This window comes from Lissotriton helveticus, chromosome 9 (genome assembly GCF_964261635.1).
Source record: "Lissotriton helveticus chromosome 9, aLisHel1.1, whole genome shotgun sequence".
Classification (NCBI taxonomy): Eukaryota; Metazoa; Chordata; class Amphibia; order Caudata; family Salamandridae; genus Lissotriton; species Lissotriton helveticus.
In genome coordinates, this window is record NC_136070.1 from 551,199,453 (window position 1) to 551,219,858 (window position 20,406).

General features: G+C 48.0%; 1 protein-coding gene across 1 annotated transcript in view; it reads right to left on the reverse strand.

The window, feature by feature from the left end:
* Positions 1-20,406, reverse strand: part of LOC144781543 (solute carrier family 22 member 6-A-like) — a 623,507-nt gene that overhangs the window by 461,649 nt on the left and 141,452 nt on the right. The window contains exons 4-5 of the mRNA XM_078660448.1: positions 20,199-20,367; positions 19,845-19,968 (exon numbers count right to left, since the gene is read on the reverse strand). Of these exons, the coding sequence (XP_078516574.1) occupies positions 19,845-19,968; positions 20,199-20,367 (293 nt within the window). The remainder of the gene's footprint in view (positions 1-19,844; positions 19,969-20,198; positions 20,368-20,406) is intronic.

Sequence of the window (20,406 nt, forward strand, 5' to 3'; positions counted from 1 at the left end):
TCATATACAAGACTGAGCTTGGTTCTCGCAACTGCCCCGCCCTCCCGATTAGGTGGATCTTTGGCTAGTGGCCCTTGGCTGGGGTCCTGAAAACACAGCTGGGGTCCTAAAAAGGCGAATTCTTGGAGCTGACCGATTGGTCTGAAGAGTCGGCAGTGGAGAATAACTTGCTTGACCTCTGTGCACCATGTGAGTGATTTGGTTCTTGGGAAAATTGCGCCATTCTTGGTCGGCACAAGCCTGCGGGTCTTGTCCTGGTACAGTCTCTGACTGTCTTGTATGAAAGACACCAGCCGATGGGCAGTGTATCCTGGTACACTCTGCAGACTATCTTGGACTTGGTGGGTCTGCGGACCCTTGAGGGACACAGAGCACTTGAGAGCAGTCTACGAGCCCAACAGGTAATTGGCCTGTTTGTGAAAAGGTCCAGGGCTGTTCACAGGTGGTCTGCCAGACCAACTGGTAATTGGATTTGCTCTTTAAAAGGTCTGGGGCTGAGGCGTGTCCTCTTGTGTTGGTGCAGTTTCCGGACTGTCTTGGGTGCAGTTGCGAACTGCCTTGCTTGGATGACATGAGCCGACGGGCTGTGTCTTGGTGCGGTTTAATACCGTCTTGGTTTGTACTTGGTGGTTTTGCGGACCCTTGAAAAAGACACAGAGTGTTCGTTAACAGTCTGCCATGCCAACTGGAAATTTGGCCCACGCTCAAAAATGTCTGGGACTGTTTGAAAATAATCTGCCAGGTCAAAAGGTCTGGTGCTTAGGCCCATCTTCTTGAACTTGGTACAGTCTGTGGGTTGTCCATGTGTCTTGGTGCAGTCTTTGGACTGTTTTGGTCTGATGCAGTTCGCGAGTTGATTTGTGGTTTGATTGTTGCGTTTGAGTGTTATGACGTTTGTGCACCGACGTCTGTGGTTGAGCTTGTGCAATGCTTATTTGAGCGAAAAGTGACTGTACTTTCCTGGGCAATGCTCTTGGTTCACAAACGATATTTGTTCCTCTATTTTATTTGTATTACAATTCTGGGTGTGGTTTATCCGTGAGGGACAGTGTATGTGTCTTATATTAGGATGCCTTGTTTCAGTCAGGTTGGATGTTTCGGATGCCGATGCTGTTCCAAAGATGCACAGTTGGAAGAGAGCCAGCCCGCTCCTCAGGAGGATACTTTGAATTTTGACATGTATATTTTAAACAAGGTATTGGCCCTATTATGTTTAGCACATTGTGGCATAAGTATACGAGGGAGAATACTGAGTTACAGTGGGCTCTTACTGATTTGTTTGATGAACAGAAAATTAATTTCCTGCGGGATAAATTATTTGCTAAACGGAGTAGACAGTCCATGATTGACTCTTTGAGGGTGTGGCAGAAGGAAGCGAAGCAGCGGCGCTTGAGAGCAGACAAGGTAGCTAGAAGGAAATAGACGCAAATGATCACACAGAAGGCAGTAGCCTATGATAGGTAAAAGATAGAGAAAGGCATAGAGAGGGAAGACAGAAAGTTTTGACTGCAGACTAATAAAAGTTATGTTGTGAGGGAGGAGAGAGACGAGCTGGTTGAGGAGCTTCTGGATTCTCGTCTCCACCACCCTATGCCCCACAGCAGATATACCACACAGTCCCCACTTCCCCAGCTCCGGCCCCGGGCACTGCACCCTCTGATATTCCCAGCACTGTTGCATCAGCCTCAGCCCCACTTGCTTCCCTTGCATTCCCGCAGGTAACAGGAACAAACACTGCCACTTCGCCTGTGCTGTCCCTTCCCTCTTCTCTCTTGTCTCCTAGTGCCACCTCGTCCACTGCCCTTCCCCTTACACCCCCCAATCTGTCCCCCTATGTGATGGTACCCATTTTGGCATCTACCATTCCCTCTGTGAGTGCTGCGCCCCTAACACCATTGCACACTGAGACGCCCACGTGCAGACTTCCTGACACCAATTGGGCGGCAGTGCAGGATCACATGAATAAAGTGTTAGTACACTCTGCTGTAGGCACTGAGGAGAAACAGATGGTAGCAAACCAGGCAGCTCAGTGGGCTCGACACCCGATTTGTACTACGGAGGATGTGTGGAGTGTGATGAAAGATTATGAGCCCTTCATACAGCAACATGCCCTTAAACATTTGTCGGCCACTCTGATACAATTGTGGGAGTAGTGTTTTCAGGGTACAGCCCCTCAGATTATCTATGACATACGAGACTGAGTATACTATGCAGACATGGCCCCAAATGAGGTTTTTAGTAATTTGCCCACCTTAGTGGGTTATCGAGGCTGATTACCCCAGAAGGTTCCATCCCCGGGGGCACAACATCCCATGAGGGAAGTCCATTCTATTTACCATCCCGAAATACCACAATTGCGTGACTCTACAAATACTTTTAATAAGACAGCGAGTTGACGCTCTGTTTCAGGAGCAATGGATCTATACCCCTTGGAAAAGGAGTGAGGTCCTTTTCCTAAAGAGTCAGTTACCGGACCTGAGAAAAAACCCAACTGCGTACTATAAGAAATTGACATAAGCGGCCTGACGTTAGCTGACATAGTTATTTTTTGGCTTGTTGGTATCGATAGATATATGGAGACTAGTCCATACGCAAGATAATGCACTGGAACTGGGTGGCACATGGAAAGAGATCAAAGCATGGGATTAGGAGTGCAAGCCCGGGGAGAAGCCCAAGGCAGAGCTACTGGCACTGCCTGGACATATTATTGCCCACATGCACTCCCGTATCCCACTGAAGAAAGTGAATTGGGATAAGTTGACTGCGTGTCGTCAGAAGAAGGATGAGAGTGTGTCAGATTTCTTTACCAGATTTGAAGGGGTGTTCCTAGATTTTATTGGTCAGAATCTGTCGGGGGATGGTGATGCTCGTTTGTTCATGAACAGGTTTGTTACAAATTTACTTCCTGAGATTGCTGCTTGACTGCAGGGCTTGGAGAGTACCTGGACCACATCTTCCCCATCAGTCATATTGAGTATGGCTCAGTATTATGAGCATAGAGAGAATGAGGACAAGGAAAGAATGGAGAAGAAGGCGAAAGATTTGAAAACGAGAGTTTTGTTGCAGCAGGTTGCAAGAGGAGGTGGAAGAGGACGTGGTTCGAGGCCAGGTCTGCGGGCCCCAGTTCCAATAGGGGTGGCGCGTCAGGGAGGCCTGTGGGCCCAAACAATGTGTCTACTGTAGAAAGGAGGGACATTGGCGGAATGAGTGTCTGGAATTGTTGCAGAGAGGTGGGGCTCCGAGAGGTAGAGGTTCTGGAGGAAAAGGACATAGAGGAGGAGGCCAAGGTGAGATGCAGTCAAAGAACACGATGAACAATAGGCAGAACGGGAACTATTTTGTTGACCCCCGAAGCCGACAATATTATCATGACGACTATGACATGGATGAAGGGACAGGGTTGTCTCACAGCTAGGACAGCCAGGGGCAGAGCAAGGGACCTGTTCCGGTGCCCGTAGATCAACGTGGACCATATGTTACTGAAGATTTACAAGGCTCCACCGAGAAATTCCTAGTCGATACAGGGGCTATGATTAGCTCTGTTTCCCATTCACTGGTCCCGGGGGAAGCTTGGTCTGGGCAAAATAATATTTTGGAGGGTTTCTCAGGCGTTCAGATCATTAGCCCCATTTCTAAGTCCCTTGCTCTGACTATTGGCCCTTTTACAATCGATTCACCTTTCCTAGTGTTGTCGAAATGTGGAGAGAACTTACTTGGATTGGACCTGCTGAAAAGTTAGCATGCAACAATATATTGCTCCCCGGATGGTGTTCACATGACTGTAGGTCCACGAGTTGCCCATGCCAAGCAATGCTTTGCAATAGACAACCCCCTTCCTCCTGAGTTCCACGACGTACCACTCTCGTTGTGGGCTGCTGGTGATACTGATGTTGGGTTGCTTCAGATATCCCCTGTCTCTATACAGGTGAAGGACAATGCCAAGTTGCCCAGAACTCCCAGTACAAGATATCCCAGGCAGGAGAAAAGGCTTTATTGCTAATAATTCAGGATTTGATTAAGTCTGGGGTGGTTGAGGAGACAACAGCAAATGTGTGCAATATCCCCATCCTACCTATTATTAAAAGGCCCCTTTGGAATGTCCAACTGCTACTCCTGACATTTACCATTTTGTGATAGATTTGCGAGAGTTAAATAAAATTGTGGTTCTCCAATATCCTGTGGTGCCCTACATAACAACGATTTTGTCTAAGATTCCCCCAACCGCTAAATTTTTCTCAGTCATTGATTTAAAAAATGCTTTCTTTAGCATTCCCATCCATGCCGATAGCCGTCATCTTTTCGAATTTGCAATAGCCGGTCGGAGTTTGGTAATGTGTTGCTACAATATGTTGACAATCTTCTGGTGAGCAGGGCTATAAAGAGGCCACGGTTAAATTACTGCACCCTTTGGCAAACCATGGACACAAAGTGTCTCTATCAAAGTTTCCATATTGTCGGCACAAGGTCACCTACTTAGGTCACCTACTGTCGAAGGAGGGTAGAAGACTAATACCAGAAGTCATAGCTGCCATAACTAACATGTCTGTCCCTAGGACCCAACATAAGGTATGCTCATTCCTGGGGATAACTTTGTATTGTTGGCAATGGATCCCTAACTTCTCCATACTAATGAAACCCCTTCTTTACCTCACCACCAAAGATGTGCATGAGTCTTTGCCTTGAACACTTGCATGGCAGCAAGTTTTTGAACAATTAAAGACTGTGCTTTGCTCTGCTCCTGTGTTTGGTACTGCTGACTACCAGAAGCCTTTTGTGCTCTATGTACACAAGGCCGACGGTTGCGTGCTTTCGGGACTAATACAGGGTTTCGGTAGTAAGCAGAGACACTGCGCTTACTTTTCGTCCATTTTGGAAAATGTCACCAGAGCGCTCCCGACCTGTCTGAGAGCTGCTGCGGCGGCAGCGGTATCGATTAGACAATAGACAGGGCTCATCCTTGATACTGACCTCACAGTGATGGTACCTCACGCTGTGGACATGATATTGAAAAAGATGAAGACACAGCACCTGACCAGTGCACGTCTTACTGGATACGAACTGACTAACCCTGGGCGTAGGACTACGCTACGCTCATGGAACATGCATAGTTTGTGTAACTACGCGCTACATGAATTGCACGTAGCACAGTGCAAAAAAGCGTAGCGGGCATTTTTTGCTTGCTCGCAGTCCTCAACGTCAAGTTGGCGACGCGAGCGAGTAAAATAACATCCCGGTGAGACTTTGTTCTCGTTCACGATCAGCAACATCAAGTTGCCAATCGCGAGCGTGGAAAATTAACCTCCCGGCACGATTCTCAATGTGGGGAGGTCAGGTTTCTCATTGCGAGTGGTCACGTATGCTTGTGACCGCTCGCGATGATAAACTACAAGTCCACGTTGAGAAAGCTGCCGCTCGAGTACAAATCTACTCAAGCAGCAGAAAACGACTGCTTGCACTGTGCAGGATGCGGTTTGCAATGATTACACAATGCTGACAAGCACCCAGCACTGTGCAATCAGTGCGAACAGCATTTTTCCTACCGCACTATGCAGTTCGCATAGCTACGTGTAGCGCTACTATGCAAACTACGGCAGGATTAGAACTGACCCTGTTTGCCCCGCACATTACCATAAAAATATGCTCCACTTTGAATCCAGCCACTTTACTACCCCTCCCTTTGGAAGGAGAGGACAATGATGTCCGTGATTGTCTATTTCGAACAGAAAAAGAAACGAAGGGACAGGTAGACCTGACTGATGTCTGACTCCCAATGGGAACTTTATGTCGATGGCTCTTGTTTCAAACTGCCGGATGACACTACTACTGCAGCCTATGCAATCACCACTCATACCGTAGTTGAGATATCCCATGTTCCATATCAGTCAGCCCAACCTGCAGAATTGGTTGCTCTCCTAAGGGCCTGTGAATTAAGTGAGGGACTGGCTGTTAATGTCTACACTGACAGTCAGTATGCCATCGGCGTAGCACATAATTTTGGGCGCCCCTGGACAGAGAGGGAGTTCCTGAGATCTCATGGGCAGAAAATACAACATGGCCCCTTAATACTCAGATTGTTGTCAGCACTGACACTCCGTGCCAAACTGGCTATAGTAAAACGCAGTGCATATAAAGCTGTTGTGGGGAGGGGGAATGCGTTTTGCGGACCAGACAGCTAAGGACTGACAGGAGCGACCTTTGACCCTGAGCTGCTACACGGTCCCCATGTGCCGCCGCTGCCCTGCTGCCCGCTGTGCCACCTGTGACTGCCGCAAGCCCTCTCCTCTGCCCAGTTTTTCTGTTTATTTTCTGTTTATTTTCTACCTTCCTTGTTGTCCTGTATTGGTCTCCTCTTTTTTTTCCCCATCGCCCCTAGTGCCCGTGCCCTCTCCCCCTGCCCCCCACCCGCTCCCCTACCTCACACTTCCCGCCACTGCCACCCTGCGCCACCCCGCCTCCCAGCTGCTCCTCCCTCCCTTAGCCCTTCTCATGGAGGCCGCGCGGTGGTGAAGCCAGCGACCTTTGACCCTTTCACCAGGTAGGTAGCCCCCTCAGCTGCCACACGGTCCCCCTGTGCCGCTGCTGGCCCGCGGTGCCACCCGTGACTGCAGCAAGCCCTCTCCTCTGCCCTGTCTGTTTTTCTGTTTATTTTCTGTGCCTTTTCCTGCCTTCTTTGTTTTCCTGTATTGGTCTCCTCTTTTTTCCCCGTCGCCCCTAGTGCCCGTGCCCTCCCCCCTGCCCCCACCCGCTCCCCTCCCTCACACTTCCCGGCGCTGCCACCCTGTGGCCCCGCCCCCCGGTGCCCCATTCGCCACCCCGCTCCAGCCTACCAGCTGCTCCTCCCTCCCTTTGCCCTTCTTATGGAGACTGCGCAGTGGTGAAGGGAGCGACCTTTGACCCTGTCACCAGGTAGGTCGCCCCCTCAGCCGCCACACGGTACCCCTGTGCCGCCGCTGCCCACTGTGCCACCTGTGACTACCGCAAGCCCTCTCCTCTGCCCAGTCTGTTTTTATGTTTATTTTCTGTGCCTTTCTGCCTTCTTTGTTTTCCTGTATTGGTCTCCTCTTTTTTTCCCCGTCGCCCCTAGTGCCCGTGCCATCCCCCCCTGCCCCCCACCCACTCCCCTCCCTCGCACTTTCTGCCGCTGCCACCCTGTGGCCCGCCCCCCTGATGCCCCATTCCTCACCCCGCTCCCTCCTCCCAGCTACTCCTCCCTCCCTTAGCCCTTCTTATGGAGTCAGCGCAGCGGCAAGCAAGCTCGTCTGCGCCCGTCCACGCCTGGATCGCGCCCAGCGCCAGAACCCCTGGTCCCCGCCGAAACCAAGCAATCCGACTGAGATACAACACCACGACCCTCCACGCACTCAACACCGGCCGACCAGCCGCCTGCTACCAATCCATTCCGAAGCGCACCCACGGACCCTTCTGCTGCCAAACCTGCAAATTCGCCTGCGTCCGAACGTACGTCCCACCACCCACACCAGGCAACAACAACAACCAACTCAAGTGCATCCTGCTCAACACCCGCTCCGTCGGCAAGCATGCTGTCGAACTCTGGGACCTCCTCGACACAACAGCACCAGACATCGCCTTCCTCACAGAAACCTGGATGAACGCCTCCTCAGCACCCGACATCGCCATAGCCATCCCGGACGGCTATAAGATCACCCGAAAGGACCATGTCAACCAAACCGGAGGAGGAATCGCCATCATCTACAGGAACACCATCAACGTCACAACCAACTCCGAAGATGCTCTCACCACCGCCGAACACCTACACTTCCAGATCCACACCGACCCCAAGACCATCCTCAGAGGAACCCTCGTCTACAGGCCCCCGGGCCCAAGCACACAATTCAGTGAAGCCATCGCTGGCTTCATCAGCCCACACGCCCTCGCCTCATCAGACTACATCCTCCTAGGAGACCTGAACTTCCACCTGGAGAACAACAATGACAACAACCCCACCACCCTGCTCGACAACCTCGACAACCTCGGACTCAAGCAATTGGTGGACACCCCCACCCACAACGCCGGCCACACGCTCGAGCCCGTCTTCTCTGCCAGCAGCCCCTTTGCCTTCAGCCACTCCACCGGACTACACTGGACTGACCACAGCTGCATCCACTTCACTTTTAAGAAGACCACATCTCACCACCGCCCGCAACAGATCCCCCGTAGATGCTGGAGCAAAATCACCGCAGACCAGCTAACCACATCACTGAGCCAGAACCCACCCATCACCACCACTGACACCGACGACGCAGCCCGCAACCTCACACAGTGGATAGTCAACTGCGCCGATGCCCTTGCACCACTGAAGAGCCCTCCAGGCAAGCCGGCAACAGGAAAACAACATGCTTCACCGACAACCTCAAAGAATCAAAGAAATCCTGCAGATCCCTCGAGAAAACCTGGCACCGCAAACAGACGACAAAAAACATGACAGCCCTCAAGAACGTCACCCGCAAACACCACCAGCTGATCCGCACCACCAAAAAGACATCTTTCAAAGAACGGCTGGACAACAACAAACACAACAGCAAGGAACTCTTCAGCATTGTAAAAGAGCTCTCCAATCCCAACACCAACAGCAACGACATCACACCGTCACAAGACCTCTGCAACTACCTCGCCACGTTCTTCCACCGCAAGATCGCCTATATAAACGACAGCTTCGGCACCCAGACTCCGCCCCCAGCCACCAAACCGATGCCCCCTACAACCACCCTCAGCACTTGGACACCCATCAGCACCGAAGACACCGCCCATTCTATGAACACCATCCACTCCGGCTCTCCTTCCGCCCCATGCCCTCACCACATCTTCAACAAAGCCGACACCATCATCGCTCCCCACCTACGGAACAGCATAAACAACTCCCTCGTGTCTGCCACCTTCCCAGAGAGCTGGAAGCACGCAGAGATCAGCGCCCTACTGAAGAATCCCACAGCGGACCCCAAAGACCTCAAAAACTTCTGCCCCATCTCTCTTCTTCCCTTCCCGGCAAAAGTGATTGAGAAGATCATCAGTAAGCAGCTGACCTCATTCCTCGAAGCCAATGGGTCCCTCGACCCATCCCAGTCCGGATTTAGAGCCAACCACAGCACCGAGACCACCCTCATCGCAGCCACCGACGACATCAGGACCCTACTCGACAATGGGGAAACCACCGCCCTCATCCTCATGGACCCCTCAGCCGCCTTTGATACAGTCTGCCATCGCACCCTAATAACCCGCCTCCACAACGCCGGGATCCAAGGCAAAGCCCTGGACTGGATCACCTCTTTCCTCTCTGACAGTACCCAGTGAGTACGCCTCCCTCCCTTCCGCTCCGCGGCCACCGACATCTGCCGCGTACCCCAAGGCTCATCACTCAGCCCAACCCTCTTCAATATCTACATGAGCTCCCTCGCCACCATCACACGCAAACACAACCTCAACATCATCTCATACAGCGACGACACCCAGCTGATACTCTCCCTCATCAAAGACCCAGCCACCGCCAAACTCAACCTCCAGGAAGGAATAAAAACGTCGCGGAATGGATGAAACTCAGCCGTCTGAAACTGAACTCAGACAAGACGGAGGTCCTCATCCTCGGACCATCCCCATCCGCCTGGGACGACTCCTGGTGGCCCGCAGAACTAGGCAACGCACCGACACCCACTGACCACACACGCAACCTGAGATTCATCCTGGACTCCTCTCTCACAATGACCAAGCAAGTCAATGCCATCTCATCTTCATGCTTCAACACCCTGCACATGCTCCGTAAGATCTTCCAGAGGATCCCTACCGGAACTAGAAAGATGGTCACCCAGGCCCTCGTCACCAGCCGCATTTCACCACGGGAATGCCCTATACGCAGGAACCACAATCAAACTTCAGAAAAGAATCCAACACATACAGAACGCATCCGCACGACTCATTCTCGACATCCCCCGCCCCAGTCACATATCAGCCCACCTGAGAGACCTGCACTGGCTCCCCGTCAGCAAAAGGATCACGTTCAGGCTCCTCACCCACGCACACAAAGCGCTCCACGACATAGGCCCCAAATACCTCAACAACCGCCTCACGTTCTACACTCCAACACGCAAACTACGCTCCACCAGCTTCGCCCTTGCCACTGTCCCACGGATCCGCAGAACCACTGCCGGAGGAAGATCATTCTCCTACTTTGGCGGCCAATACGTGGAACTCCCCCCCCGCCCACCTACGTCTAACCCAGGACCACCTCACATTCAGGAAACACCTCAAGACCTGGCTTTTCGAGCAGTAGCGGCACTTCTCCCCCCACCCCCAGCGCCTTAAGACCCTCACGGGTGAGTAGCGCGCTCTACAAGTGTATTGATTGATTGATTAAGGAGACAGCTAGGTCAAAGATGAGTTAAATGTTTGTGGCAGGTCCTGCTAGATCGGTTCCAGACAATGGAATGTTTGAGAACACTGTGGAAAGTGTAAGGGAAATACAAAGAGAGGCGAGTGCAGACAAATTGACAATGTGGGAGGAGAGAACAGTGCGTTTAGACAAGGACGGGTGTTGGACTGATTTGTTGGGCAAACAAAGGTGGTTGTTGCCGAATGTATACATTTTTACTGTAGTCACCATGGCCCATGGTCCGGCGCACATTAGTGAAAAAGGTATTTGTAAACTGTTAGACCCAGTATGGCAGAATGAGAATATCCCTAAAGTTGCAGCCCACTTGGTGAGACACTGTATCATTTGTCTCAAGCATAATCCTGGAAAAGGCACCGCCACACCTGCTGGAAAATTTGCACCGCCTTCCTTCCCTTTTGAAGTTCTCCAGATGGATTTATTCGAAATGTAAAGAGTGCGTAATGCACCGTCCTTCATCTAATGGTCCCTTCACATTCCTCATTATAGATCTCAATATTTAGTTAGACTATTTCTATATTGCTATTCCTCAAAAACTCACACAGGTTGACCCAATACACAAATGCGAAGACACAATACAAGTCCCAGTCCTGCAGAAATAATCCCTTTTCTGGGGAGACTGTTCCACAACTCAGAATGAGAGCAGGTGTCTTTAGTTCCACAGTCCTGTTTGTGAATCACTTACTCTATGTCTTGTTGGTGAAACTCCTGACTCAAGTTAAGCCCTGTTACCAAGGGCACTATCTCAAGTTTAACTAACTGAATTCAGTGGCATAGGTTAGTCAGTGAGATGTTGGGGGAGTGAATCTCAAATTTCTCAATTAAAAGCTGCAGGCTGCAGGGTGGGGGTTGAGGTGACCAAGATTTGAATTAGACTCTTTCAGTGAGGATCAGGGCCAGTATTGATTTGCTTTAGGTGAGCCTCTGTCTAGAGTGGCACAATGGGTGAAAAATGATGGGTGGAATGCTACCCCGATCGATTGCCATTGGTTGAAATATTTGAAATCATTCCTCCGATCACCTTTTGGGGTTGTGATTGCCAGTAGTATGCCTGTAAACCTGAAATTGGTGCAGCAATTGAAGCCTACTACTGCCAATGTTTGTGATTTTGAAAAATTAGGACATTTGCACCCATTCAAGGAGTATTTCTATGGGAGCAGATTCACAACTTTGGGTACTATTACGATGTCGGGTGGAGAATCGTCTCAGTTATGGGTCCAACAGACACCCGGTCGGCGGTCCCGACTGACCAATTAGGATGCAACTCAACAGTGTTCGGTTGCATTACTATTCTTTTCAATGGGAGCACGTATTCCAGCTGGAATACATGCTCCCATTGTAAAATAGGAGGTGCAGTTCATCCCTGCACCCCGTGGCAGGCACATCAAGGTGCAGGGCTCAATTGAGGTGGTGCAGTGGTCAACCGGAGGCCGTGCACACATGGGGGCCCTGCTGGCAGCCGCCAAAGTAGAGTTACAACAGCCTTTCTGTGTCAGAAACACCTGCACAGAAAGGCTGCCAAAATCCGAAATCGTAATTCCTCTGGCTGAAAGAACCGCCCTTGGGATTACTGACAGCATTCCAACTGGGAGACTGGCTCTCTGAGCCTGTCGGAAGCCAGTCGGAATGACCAGTTGGATTCCTTTCCGACCGCCTCTATTGTAATGATGCGGTAAGAAAGGAATCCGACCAGCACATTACAATGCTCTTGGAAAGGACCCTTTGTTGGTAAACCAGGCATGACAGCTTTAAAAAACAGGTTGTTTTGAGGTCTATTTAGGTATTTCAAAATAGAAATTTATTAAACATCTTATTAGAATTTTGATGCCTGTTAAATTAGTTTATTATTTCTTTTATTCTTTCCAAACACAACTGGCCTACACATATTTCATGACCTTTACAATCATATAGGTTGCTTCCTTAGGGCCAAAATAATATTAGACATTAAAGTGCTGACACGTATAATCTAGATCTACATCTATATTAGTGTCTCGCCTTATTTCATAGGAAGGATATTCTAAAATGGTTTATAATGTTTTACCAACAACCGGCATGATAACCATCTTTCATATATTGGAAAAATTCATTGGAGCACGGAGAGGTGATTCATTAAAGATGGTTATCATGCCGGTTGTTAGTAAAATCTCATAATCCATTTTTCATGAAAAGATAAAAGAAACAATAAACTAATTTAAAAAGTTTAAATAGTGCTAGGGTAGTTAAACACTATATCTGTCACCAGAGGTCTGATAGTCTTCTAAATAGTGCTCTTAAATGCCCCCTTTCTTTATTCACTCACTATGTATATATTAATTTTTTTTGCACCAAAGATTGAGCAAGTTAAAAGTTCTTAGTTCATTGGAAACAACCAGAAAAACGGACACAAACATATCAGACTCATTTCAGGGCCCTCGGACTCAACTACCAATCCAAGATTTAATTTGGGGGTGGTGACATGTCCCAAATTCCTCCCATACAGCTACACCCCTAACCATCCCACCTGAGCCTGGAAGTTCTCCCTGGGAATGCATGACTACAGTCACGAACAACACAAAGACCAGGGGTCCATGCCTTCCGATCACTTATTTTAAATGTATTTTCACTGCATGGACTCTTCTTCATCTCTGCTATAGAGGAGCCTTGATGGTAGAGTTGTCAAATCGATACATGTAGACAGGGCTCCATGATTCATGTTCTTGCCTTTTAAAAATTATTTTATCAGGTGACTAACGGCCCCATGTATTAAGTCCAAATAGAGGTAAGTGTGCAAGTAAATTTATAGGACGAGCCAGGCCAGAGCCAAGCCAAGTGTCCAACTTGCCTCGAAGAGTACTTGATTGAGCCAAGTCATGCAAATGTTTGGCATGTAAATGATGCAACAAGCTAAGGCCCAAATGTACATATATTTTGCACTGGGGTTGCAACACAAAAGTGGCACAAACCATGAGCCAGGACGAGCCAGGCCAGAGCCAAGCCAAGGGTCCAATTTGGCTTTAAGAGTACTTGATTGAGCCAAGTCATGCAAATGTTTGGCATGTAAATGATGCAAAAAGCTAAGGCCCAAATGTACATATGTTTTGCACTGGGGTTGCAACACAAAAGTGGCACAAACCTGTACAAAATATTTTTCTTGGATTAACTTTCCAGACCAAACTTTGTTTTGTGCTGGAAAGTTGTTATGAAGTAACACAGAGCAGCGCAAAGCACTGCTTCCATTACTCTGCATCAAGGGTGGTACATGGTTTTGACACAACTAACAGTAGACAGGGTATTGCATTCAAAAATATTGCCACTTTAAAGCAGGTGTATAAAGAGGAAATGCTTTTATTCCATCTAACTGTTCCCAGTTTGTATGTGTGCTGTACTGTACAGCACGCATCTGAAGTTGGATAACTTTTAAAGTTAGTATAATCATACTATTTTGTGCTGAATGTGTATCAGATTATATCACTGCACATATAGGCATTTGATAGGGCCTTATTTATGAGGCCTTGCGTCATGTTTACATCGCTGGTGCATCACTTTTTATGACGCACCAGTAGTGTAACAAATGAGCCATGTTGCGTCATATTTACAAAGTGACGCATCTAGATAGATGCGTCACTTTGTAAAGCCCTGCACCACATTATACCTGCATCAGGTATAATGTATGCAGGGGGGGCGTTTCAACGCAAGAAAGGGTCGTAGAAGTGATGCAGTGAAATCTATTAGATTTCACTGTGCCACTTTTAGGACTCAAATGCGTCAATATTTTACGCCTGCCTCATGGCAGGCGTAAGAGTGACGCAGGCACATTGAACATGGGACTTGCCCATGTGCAATGACCCATTTCTGGAGTCGCGTCACTTTTGTGACACACTCCAGCAATGCTTCACTTTTGCACCTACAGATACGTCAGAAATACTGACGTATCTGTAACTCCTTGCGCCATGAGGAGTCATACTGTAAATATGACCCATCATTGGTGTCGCAAGGAGGGCGCTATGAAAAGTGACGCATCGCTGTTTTCACGCAGCGATGTGTTACTTTTCATAAATGAGGCCCATAGTTTTTAAGCATAACTTAGAAACATTCATTACTGCCACCGACCGACAATGCAATTCGTGAACTAAGACGGTACAAAAGGGGGTGGTGATGGACAGAGCATCTGAACCAATCAAACACTCACACCCAGTCAACAGACCTGGGTTTGATCAATCACCGTTCTTTAGCCCACTCTGCCCCCCCAGTTCAGACATGGCCATATGCAAATCAGTCTGACCCTGTGCCTCATGGGAACAGTCCAGCCCGAACTGCCAAGCCATGCCTTCCCTGGACCGGAAACAAGCTTCCTAGGACCGGTTTCTGGCATTTCAGCCGTCTTCAGCCAGGCTTGCTTGAATCCAGTGGCAAAGTGAGCAAGGGACTCACGTCTGAGCATACCCTGCCAACTTATGGCAAACAAAGCGGTACAAAAGGGGGTGGTGATGGACGGAGCATCTGAACCAATCAAACACTCACACCCAGTCAACAGATCTGGGTTTAATCCATCACCGTTCTCTAGCTCACTCTGCCACCCCAGTTCAGACATGGCCATATGCAAATCAGTCTGACCCTGTGGCTCATGGGAACAGTCCAGCCCGAACTGCCAAGCCATGCCTTCCCTGGACCGGAAACAAGCTTCCTAGGACCGGTTTCTGGCATTTCAGCCGTCTTCAGCAAGGCTTGCTTGAATCCAGTGGCAAAGTGAGCAAGGGACTCACGTCTGAGCATACCCTGCCAACTTATGGCGAACAAAGCGGTACAAAAGGGGGTGGTGATGGACGGAGCATCTGAACCAATCAAACACTCACACCCAGTCAACAGATCTGGGTTTAATCCATCTCCGTTCTCTAGGCCACTCTGCCACCCCAGTTCAGACATGGCCATATGCAAATCAGTCTGACCCTGTGCCTCATGGGAACAGTCCAGCCCGAACTGCCAAGCCATGCCTTCCCTGGACTGGAACCAAGCTTCCTAGGACTGGTTTCTGGCATTTCAGCCGTCTTCTGCAAGGCTTGCTTGAATCCAGTGGCAAAGTGAGCAAGGGACTTACGTCTGAGCATACCCTGCCAACTTATGGCGAACAAAGCGGTATAAAAGGGGGTGGTGATGGACGGAGCATCTGAACCAATCAAACACTCACACCCAGTCAACAGATCTGGGTTTAATCCATCACCGTTCTTTAACCCACTCTGCCACCCCAGTTCAGACATGGCCATATGCAAATCAGTCCGAGCCTGTGCGTCATGGGAACAGTCCAGCCCGAACTGCCAAGCCATGCCTTCCCTGGACCGGAAACAAGCTTCCTAGGACCGGTTTCTGGCATTTCAGCCGTCTTCAGCCAGGCTTGCTCGAATCCAGTGGCAAAGTGAGCAAGGGACTCACGTCTGAGCAAACCCTGCCAACTTATGGCGAACAAAGCGGTACAAAAGGGGGTGGTAATGAACAGAGCATCTGAACCAATCAAACACTCACACCCAATCAACAGATCTGGGTTTAATCCATCACCGTTCTTTAGCCCACTCTGCCACCCCAGTTCAGACATGGCCATATGCAAATCAGTTTGACCCTGTGCCTCATGGGAACAGTCCAGCCCGAACTTCCAAGCCATGCCTTCCCTGGACCAGAAACAAGCTTCCTAGGACCGGTTTCCGGCATTTCAGCTGTCTTCAGCAAGGCTTGCTTGAATCCAGTGTCAAAGTGAGCAAGGGACTCACGTTTGAGCATACCCTGCCAACTTATGGTGAACAAAGCGGTACAAAAGGGGGTGGTGATGGACAGAGCATCTGAACCAATCAAACACTCACACCCAGTCAACAGATCGGGGTTTAATCCATCACCGTTCTTCAGCCCACTCTGCCACCCCAGTTTAGACATGGCCATATGCAAATCAGTCTGACCCTGTGCCTCATGGGAACAGTCCAGCCCGAACTGCCAAGCCATGCCATCTCTGGATCGGAAACAAGCTTCCTAGGACCGGTTTCTGGCATTTCAGCCGTCTTCAGCCAGGCTTGCTTGAATCCAGTGGCAAAATGAGCAAGTGACTCACGTCTGAGCATACCCTGCCAACTTATGGCAAACAAAGCGGTACAAAAGGGGGTGCTCACTTTGCCACTGGATTCAAGCAAGCCTGGCTGAAGACGGCTGAAATGCCAGAAACCGGTCCTAGGAATCTTGTTTCTGGTCCAGGGAAGGCATGGCTTGGCAATTCGGGCTGGACTGTTCCCATGAGGCACAGGGTCAGACTGATTTGCATATGGCCATGTCTGAAACCCAGATCTGTTGACTGGGTGTGAGTGTTTGATTGGTACAGATGCTCTGTCCATCACCACCCCCTTTTGTACCGCTTTTTGGCACTGGATTCAAGCAAGCCTGGCTGAAGACGGCTGAAATGCCAGAAACCTGTCCTAGGAAACTTGTTTCTGGTCCAGGGAAGGCATGGCTTGGCAGTTCGGGCTGGACTGTTCCCATGAGGCACAGGGTCAGACTGATTTGCATATGGCCATGTCTGAACTGGGGTGGCAGAGTGGGCTAAAGAATGGTGATGGATTAAACCCAGATCTGTTGACTGGGTGTGAGTGTTTGATTGGTACAGATGCTCCGTCCATCACCACCCCCTTTTGTACCGCATTAGTGAACTAAGAGGCAAGTCAATAGCCATGAAAACCGTAAACATGGCCTAGATTCTGATTATAGACGGATCCACATTATAGTCTATTAAATCAAACATAAGGGAAGAATATAAAGCACACATTCTGAACTCAAATATTTAAAAGTGCTTTAATACATGTTAAGAAAGAAAACGGTGGGTCTTTGAAATAAAAGGTTTGCCTATGATCACACAATTTGGACAGGCAGGGAAGCCTGAATAGATTCCAGGTTATCTGTTTTCACATATTGAAATTCAGCTACTGGGATATCTTTGTTTCTTCTTCCCATTTACATCCAAAGTCCCTGTTTCATTGTTCATTCTTCTCTCACCAAGAAATCGACCGATGAAGAGATAGCAAACCCGATTCAGGGCCCCCAGACCCAACTACCAAGGCAAGTATGGATTTATTTGGCAGGGTGTCACATCTCAAAGATCCCGCTGAAGCTATGCCAGCATTTTAGTTTAGATTGGGTCTCCAACTCTTTCTGTCATAAGAACTACTTATGTTCACTGCAAATCATCACGAGCTACTAGTATTAGTGTTGTAATAGCACATCAGACAACAGTACATTAGTGGCCATCCTGCTCATGTCTACCAGTAGTAACCACATCAGTGCATGAAGCAGGGTTGCCAGCAGTAATATAAAAAAAGGCTTTGCAAATTTGAAATACCTTTATGTGGGTTATAAATACCAGCAAGTGCTGCAATGTCTCTTGCACCAAAGGAATAATGTTAGTAATAGGTCTCACCATCGCCACATGATTTATCACTCAAATATCAGCTTTAAATATATTTTGGAAATACGTTTCCCCATGCATCAGCTTATGAGTTCTGAAAATACACACACTTTCATCTCCAATACACACTTTTCAATTTTGATAAGCATATATTAATCCAGCTGAACAAACACTTCTCATTTACTATTCTGGATTGCACATAAGATATCTACTTACAGGTAGCTGGAGAGCTGCCAGTGGCTCATGAGCTACTACTTGCAGATTCTGAATTCTGAGTCTGAGAGTTTGGGGGTCAGAAGTGAGTGGCTTGAGTCCTTTTAAGTCTGGCTGAAAATCTCAGATCTTTGCAGCACTGTTCCCATTCTTGTACCTGACTGGTCCAAGAGCTCTTTTGATCCTGAAGGTGACCCACAAGGATGGAGAAAAACCTCTCCTTGCACTACATCCCCAACCTAGCACACTTTCTAAAGAAATTTTAAATATGGCTACTGCCAGGACGTGATTGGAGCCTGACAGGGTTAAGAGCACTAGACACACACAAGTTGGCTCAGAAAAGTCACTCAACATTAAATAAATTGGTGTAGCTAAAAAAAATGCTCTTGGAAGAATACCAAGCTACACGGGTATCCCAGGTTTCGTGATGTGGCTGAAAACATTAAGCCTGATTTTAGCTTTAAGCAATGTCACTCCAGAATTTACACACCCTTTCATGAACCGCACTCAAGTTACTGATGCCATGCTCCCAATTACCCATATCATCGAAGCTCAGTTCATTACATATTGTATTGCAGAAGATGTAGAGCTGATGGAGGGTTCATTGTCCATGTTATGAACCTAGGGGCAGATTTACCAACATGTGGTACTGCGTTGTATGAAATGGAGAGGGCGGAAATGCTCCATATTTACAAAGATGTGGAGCATTTCTGCTCTCTCCATTCATTGGCACATTGTGTGTTGCTTAGCACCAATGGAGGCACCCTTGTACAATAGTGCAAGGGTGTCTATGTTATGGGCAGGATTGTTTTTGTTCAGAAAGGGACACATTCATACGCAAAACACAATCCTTTGAGGCATAATAATCTTTCTATGTCTGGCAAATGAGGAAAGAAGCAATAATTGTGAGAAAATAAAGATATTTCTCTTTGTTACTCTTTCTGTCGGGTAAGTGCACCAGTTTGGCTGCAATCCAGGTTCATACATTTTTGTATATCTGGGTTTTATGTAAAAAGGCATGGCTGGATGCATGGGAACGCCAATGCTCCACCCATATAACACCTATCTGGTAATATTATCAAAATACCCCAAAGATGGTCCTTAGATTCACAATAATAAATCCCTACCTAGGGGCTGGTAGAGTGACAAAGAGCAGTCAGGCTTTACTAGAGCATCATGTGTTAAACATTTCAGAGTACTAACATAGCCTATAAGTAATTGACACAACTTGAGAGAAATCCAAAACCTATTTATCAAAATAGAGTGTATTTTTATCTTAATTTGTAAATCAAAATAAACTGGATATGATACATATAAACAAATTATAGATTTTTGAATCAATAATATATCAGCGCAGTAAAATATATAGACAAAATAACGTTGATAATTGGTCACTTTCAGGTCAAGTTAGTTGGAATGCTTATAGGGGTACAGTCATGCGGGCTCCAGGACCAGGCCACAACAGTCAAATCATTTTTTCTTAGCCTGTGGCTTTGTGTGGCTTAGTAAATCCCACTTAAGGACTTGTGCTGCCTTGCAACGACTTGTGTCACAAAAAAAAAAGGAAATGTCCCTTTGTTTCCTGCCTCCTAACACACTAGAATTCCATCCCTTCCACAGGAGAAAGAGACTACAGAGAATCAGCTAGATTATACTCAAACCACAGGATTTTAACAGGGCTTTTTTTCAGGGCCGAAATCTAGACGCCATGAGTGCAGCACTGGCTTGCTTCTGCATCTTTTAGACCACAGGTTTCCCCACTACAATAGCTTGCAACCTATTTCAAAAGTAGCAAGAAAACAGAAATGCAGGTTTTCCTACCTCCACAGAAAGTGTTTTTCCTTCCTTTGCCTTCCCGTTTAATTTTGCCACTCTCTTTAAAACATTTACAGCCTGTTCATGTTTCCCAGCTGACACTAGCCATCGTGCGGACTCTGGAATCCACCTGCAAAAACAGTTGGAACAGTGGAAATGTACTTTCTTGTAACACATTTAGTGAAAGTATGATCCTTGTGGAAATTCGGTTAATTTAACTCGACTGCCAAAATCTCTTACAATAAAAGAAGCAAGTAGGGTTGGCATTTGGGAAAACACAGTTTGTGGCCTACAGGCTAAACATGACAATTAATTATTTGAACTAATTAATAATTTAGCATCTAATTAAATGGCACATACCATAGGTAGAGCGAGAAGACAAAGAATGGCACAGACACAGTGAGTTGGAGGTAACGCCAGTTTGGGGTGATGTATGCCAATCCTGCCAGGATAATCAGCCCAACCGTGTAAAGATGGCTTGGGATGGTCCCTGTGATGCTTCTCTCCCGAGTAGGCATCCATTCAACAACTAAAGGAGTGAAAGGGAAGAGGTTATGGAGCCCTGCAT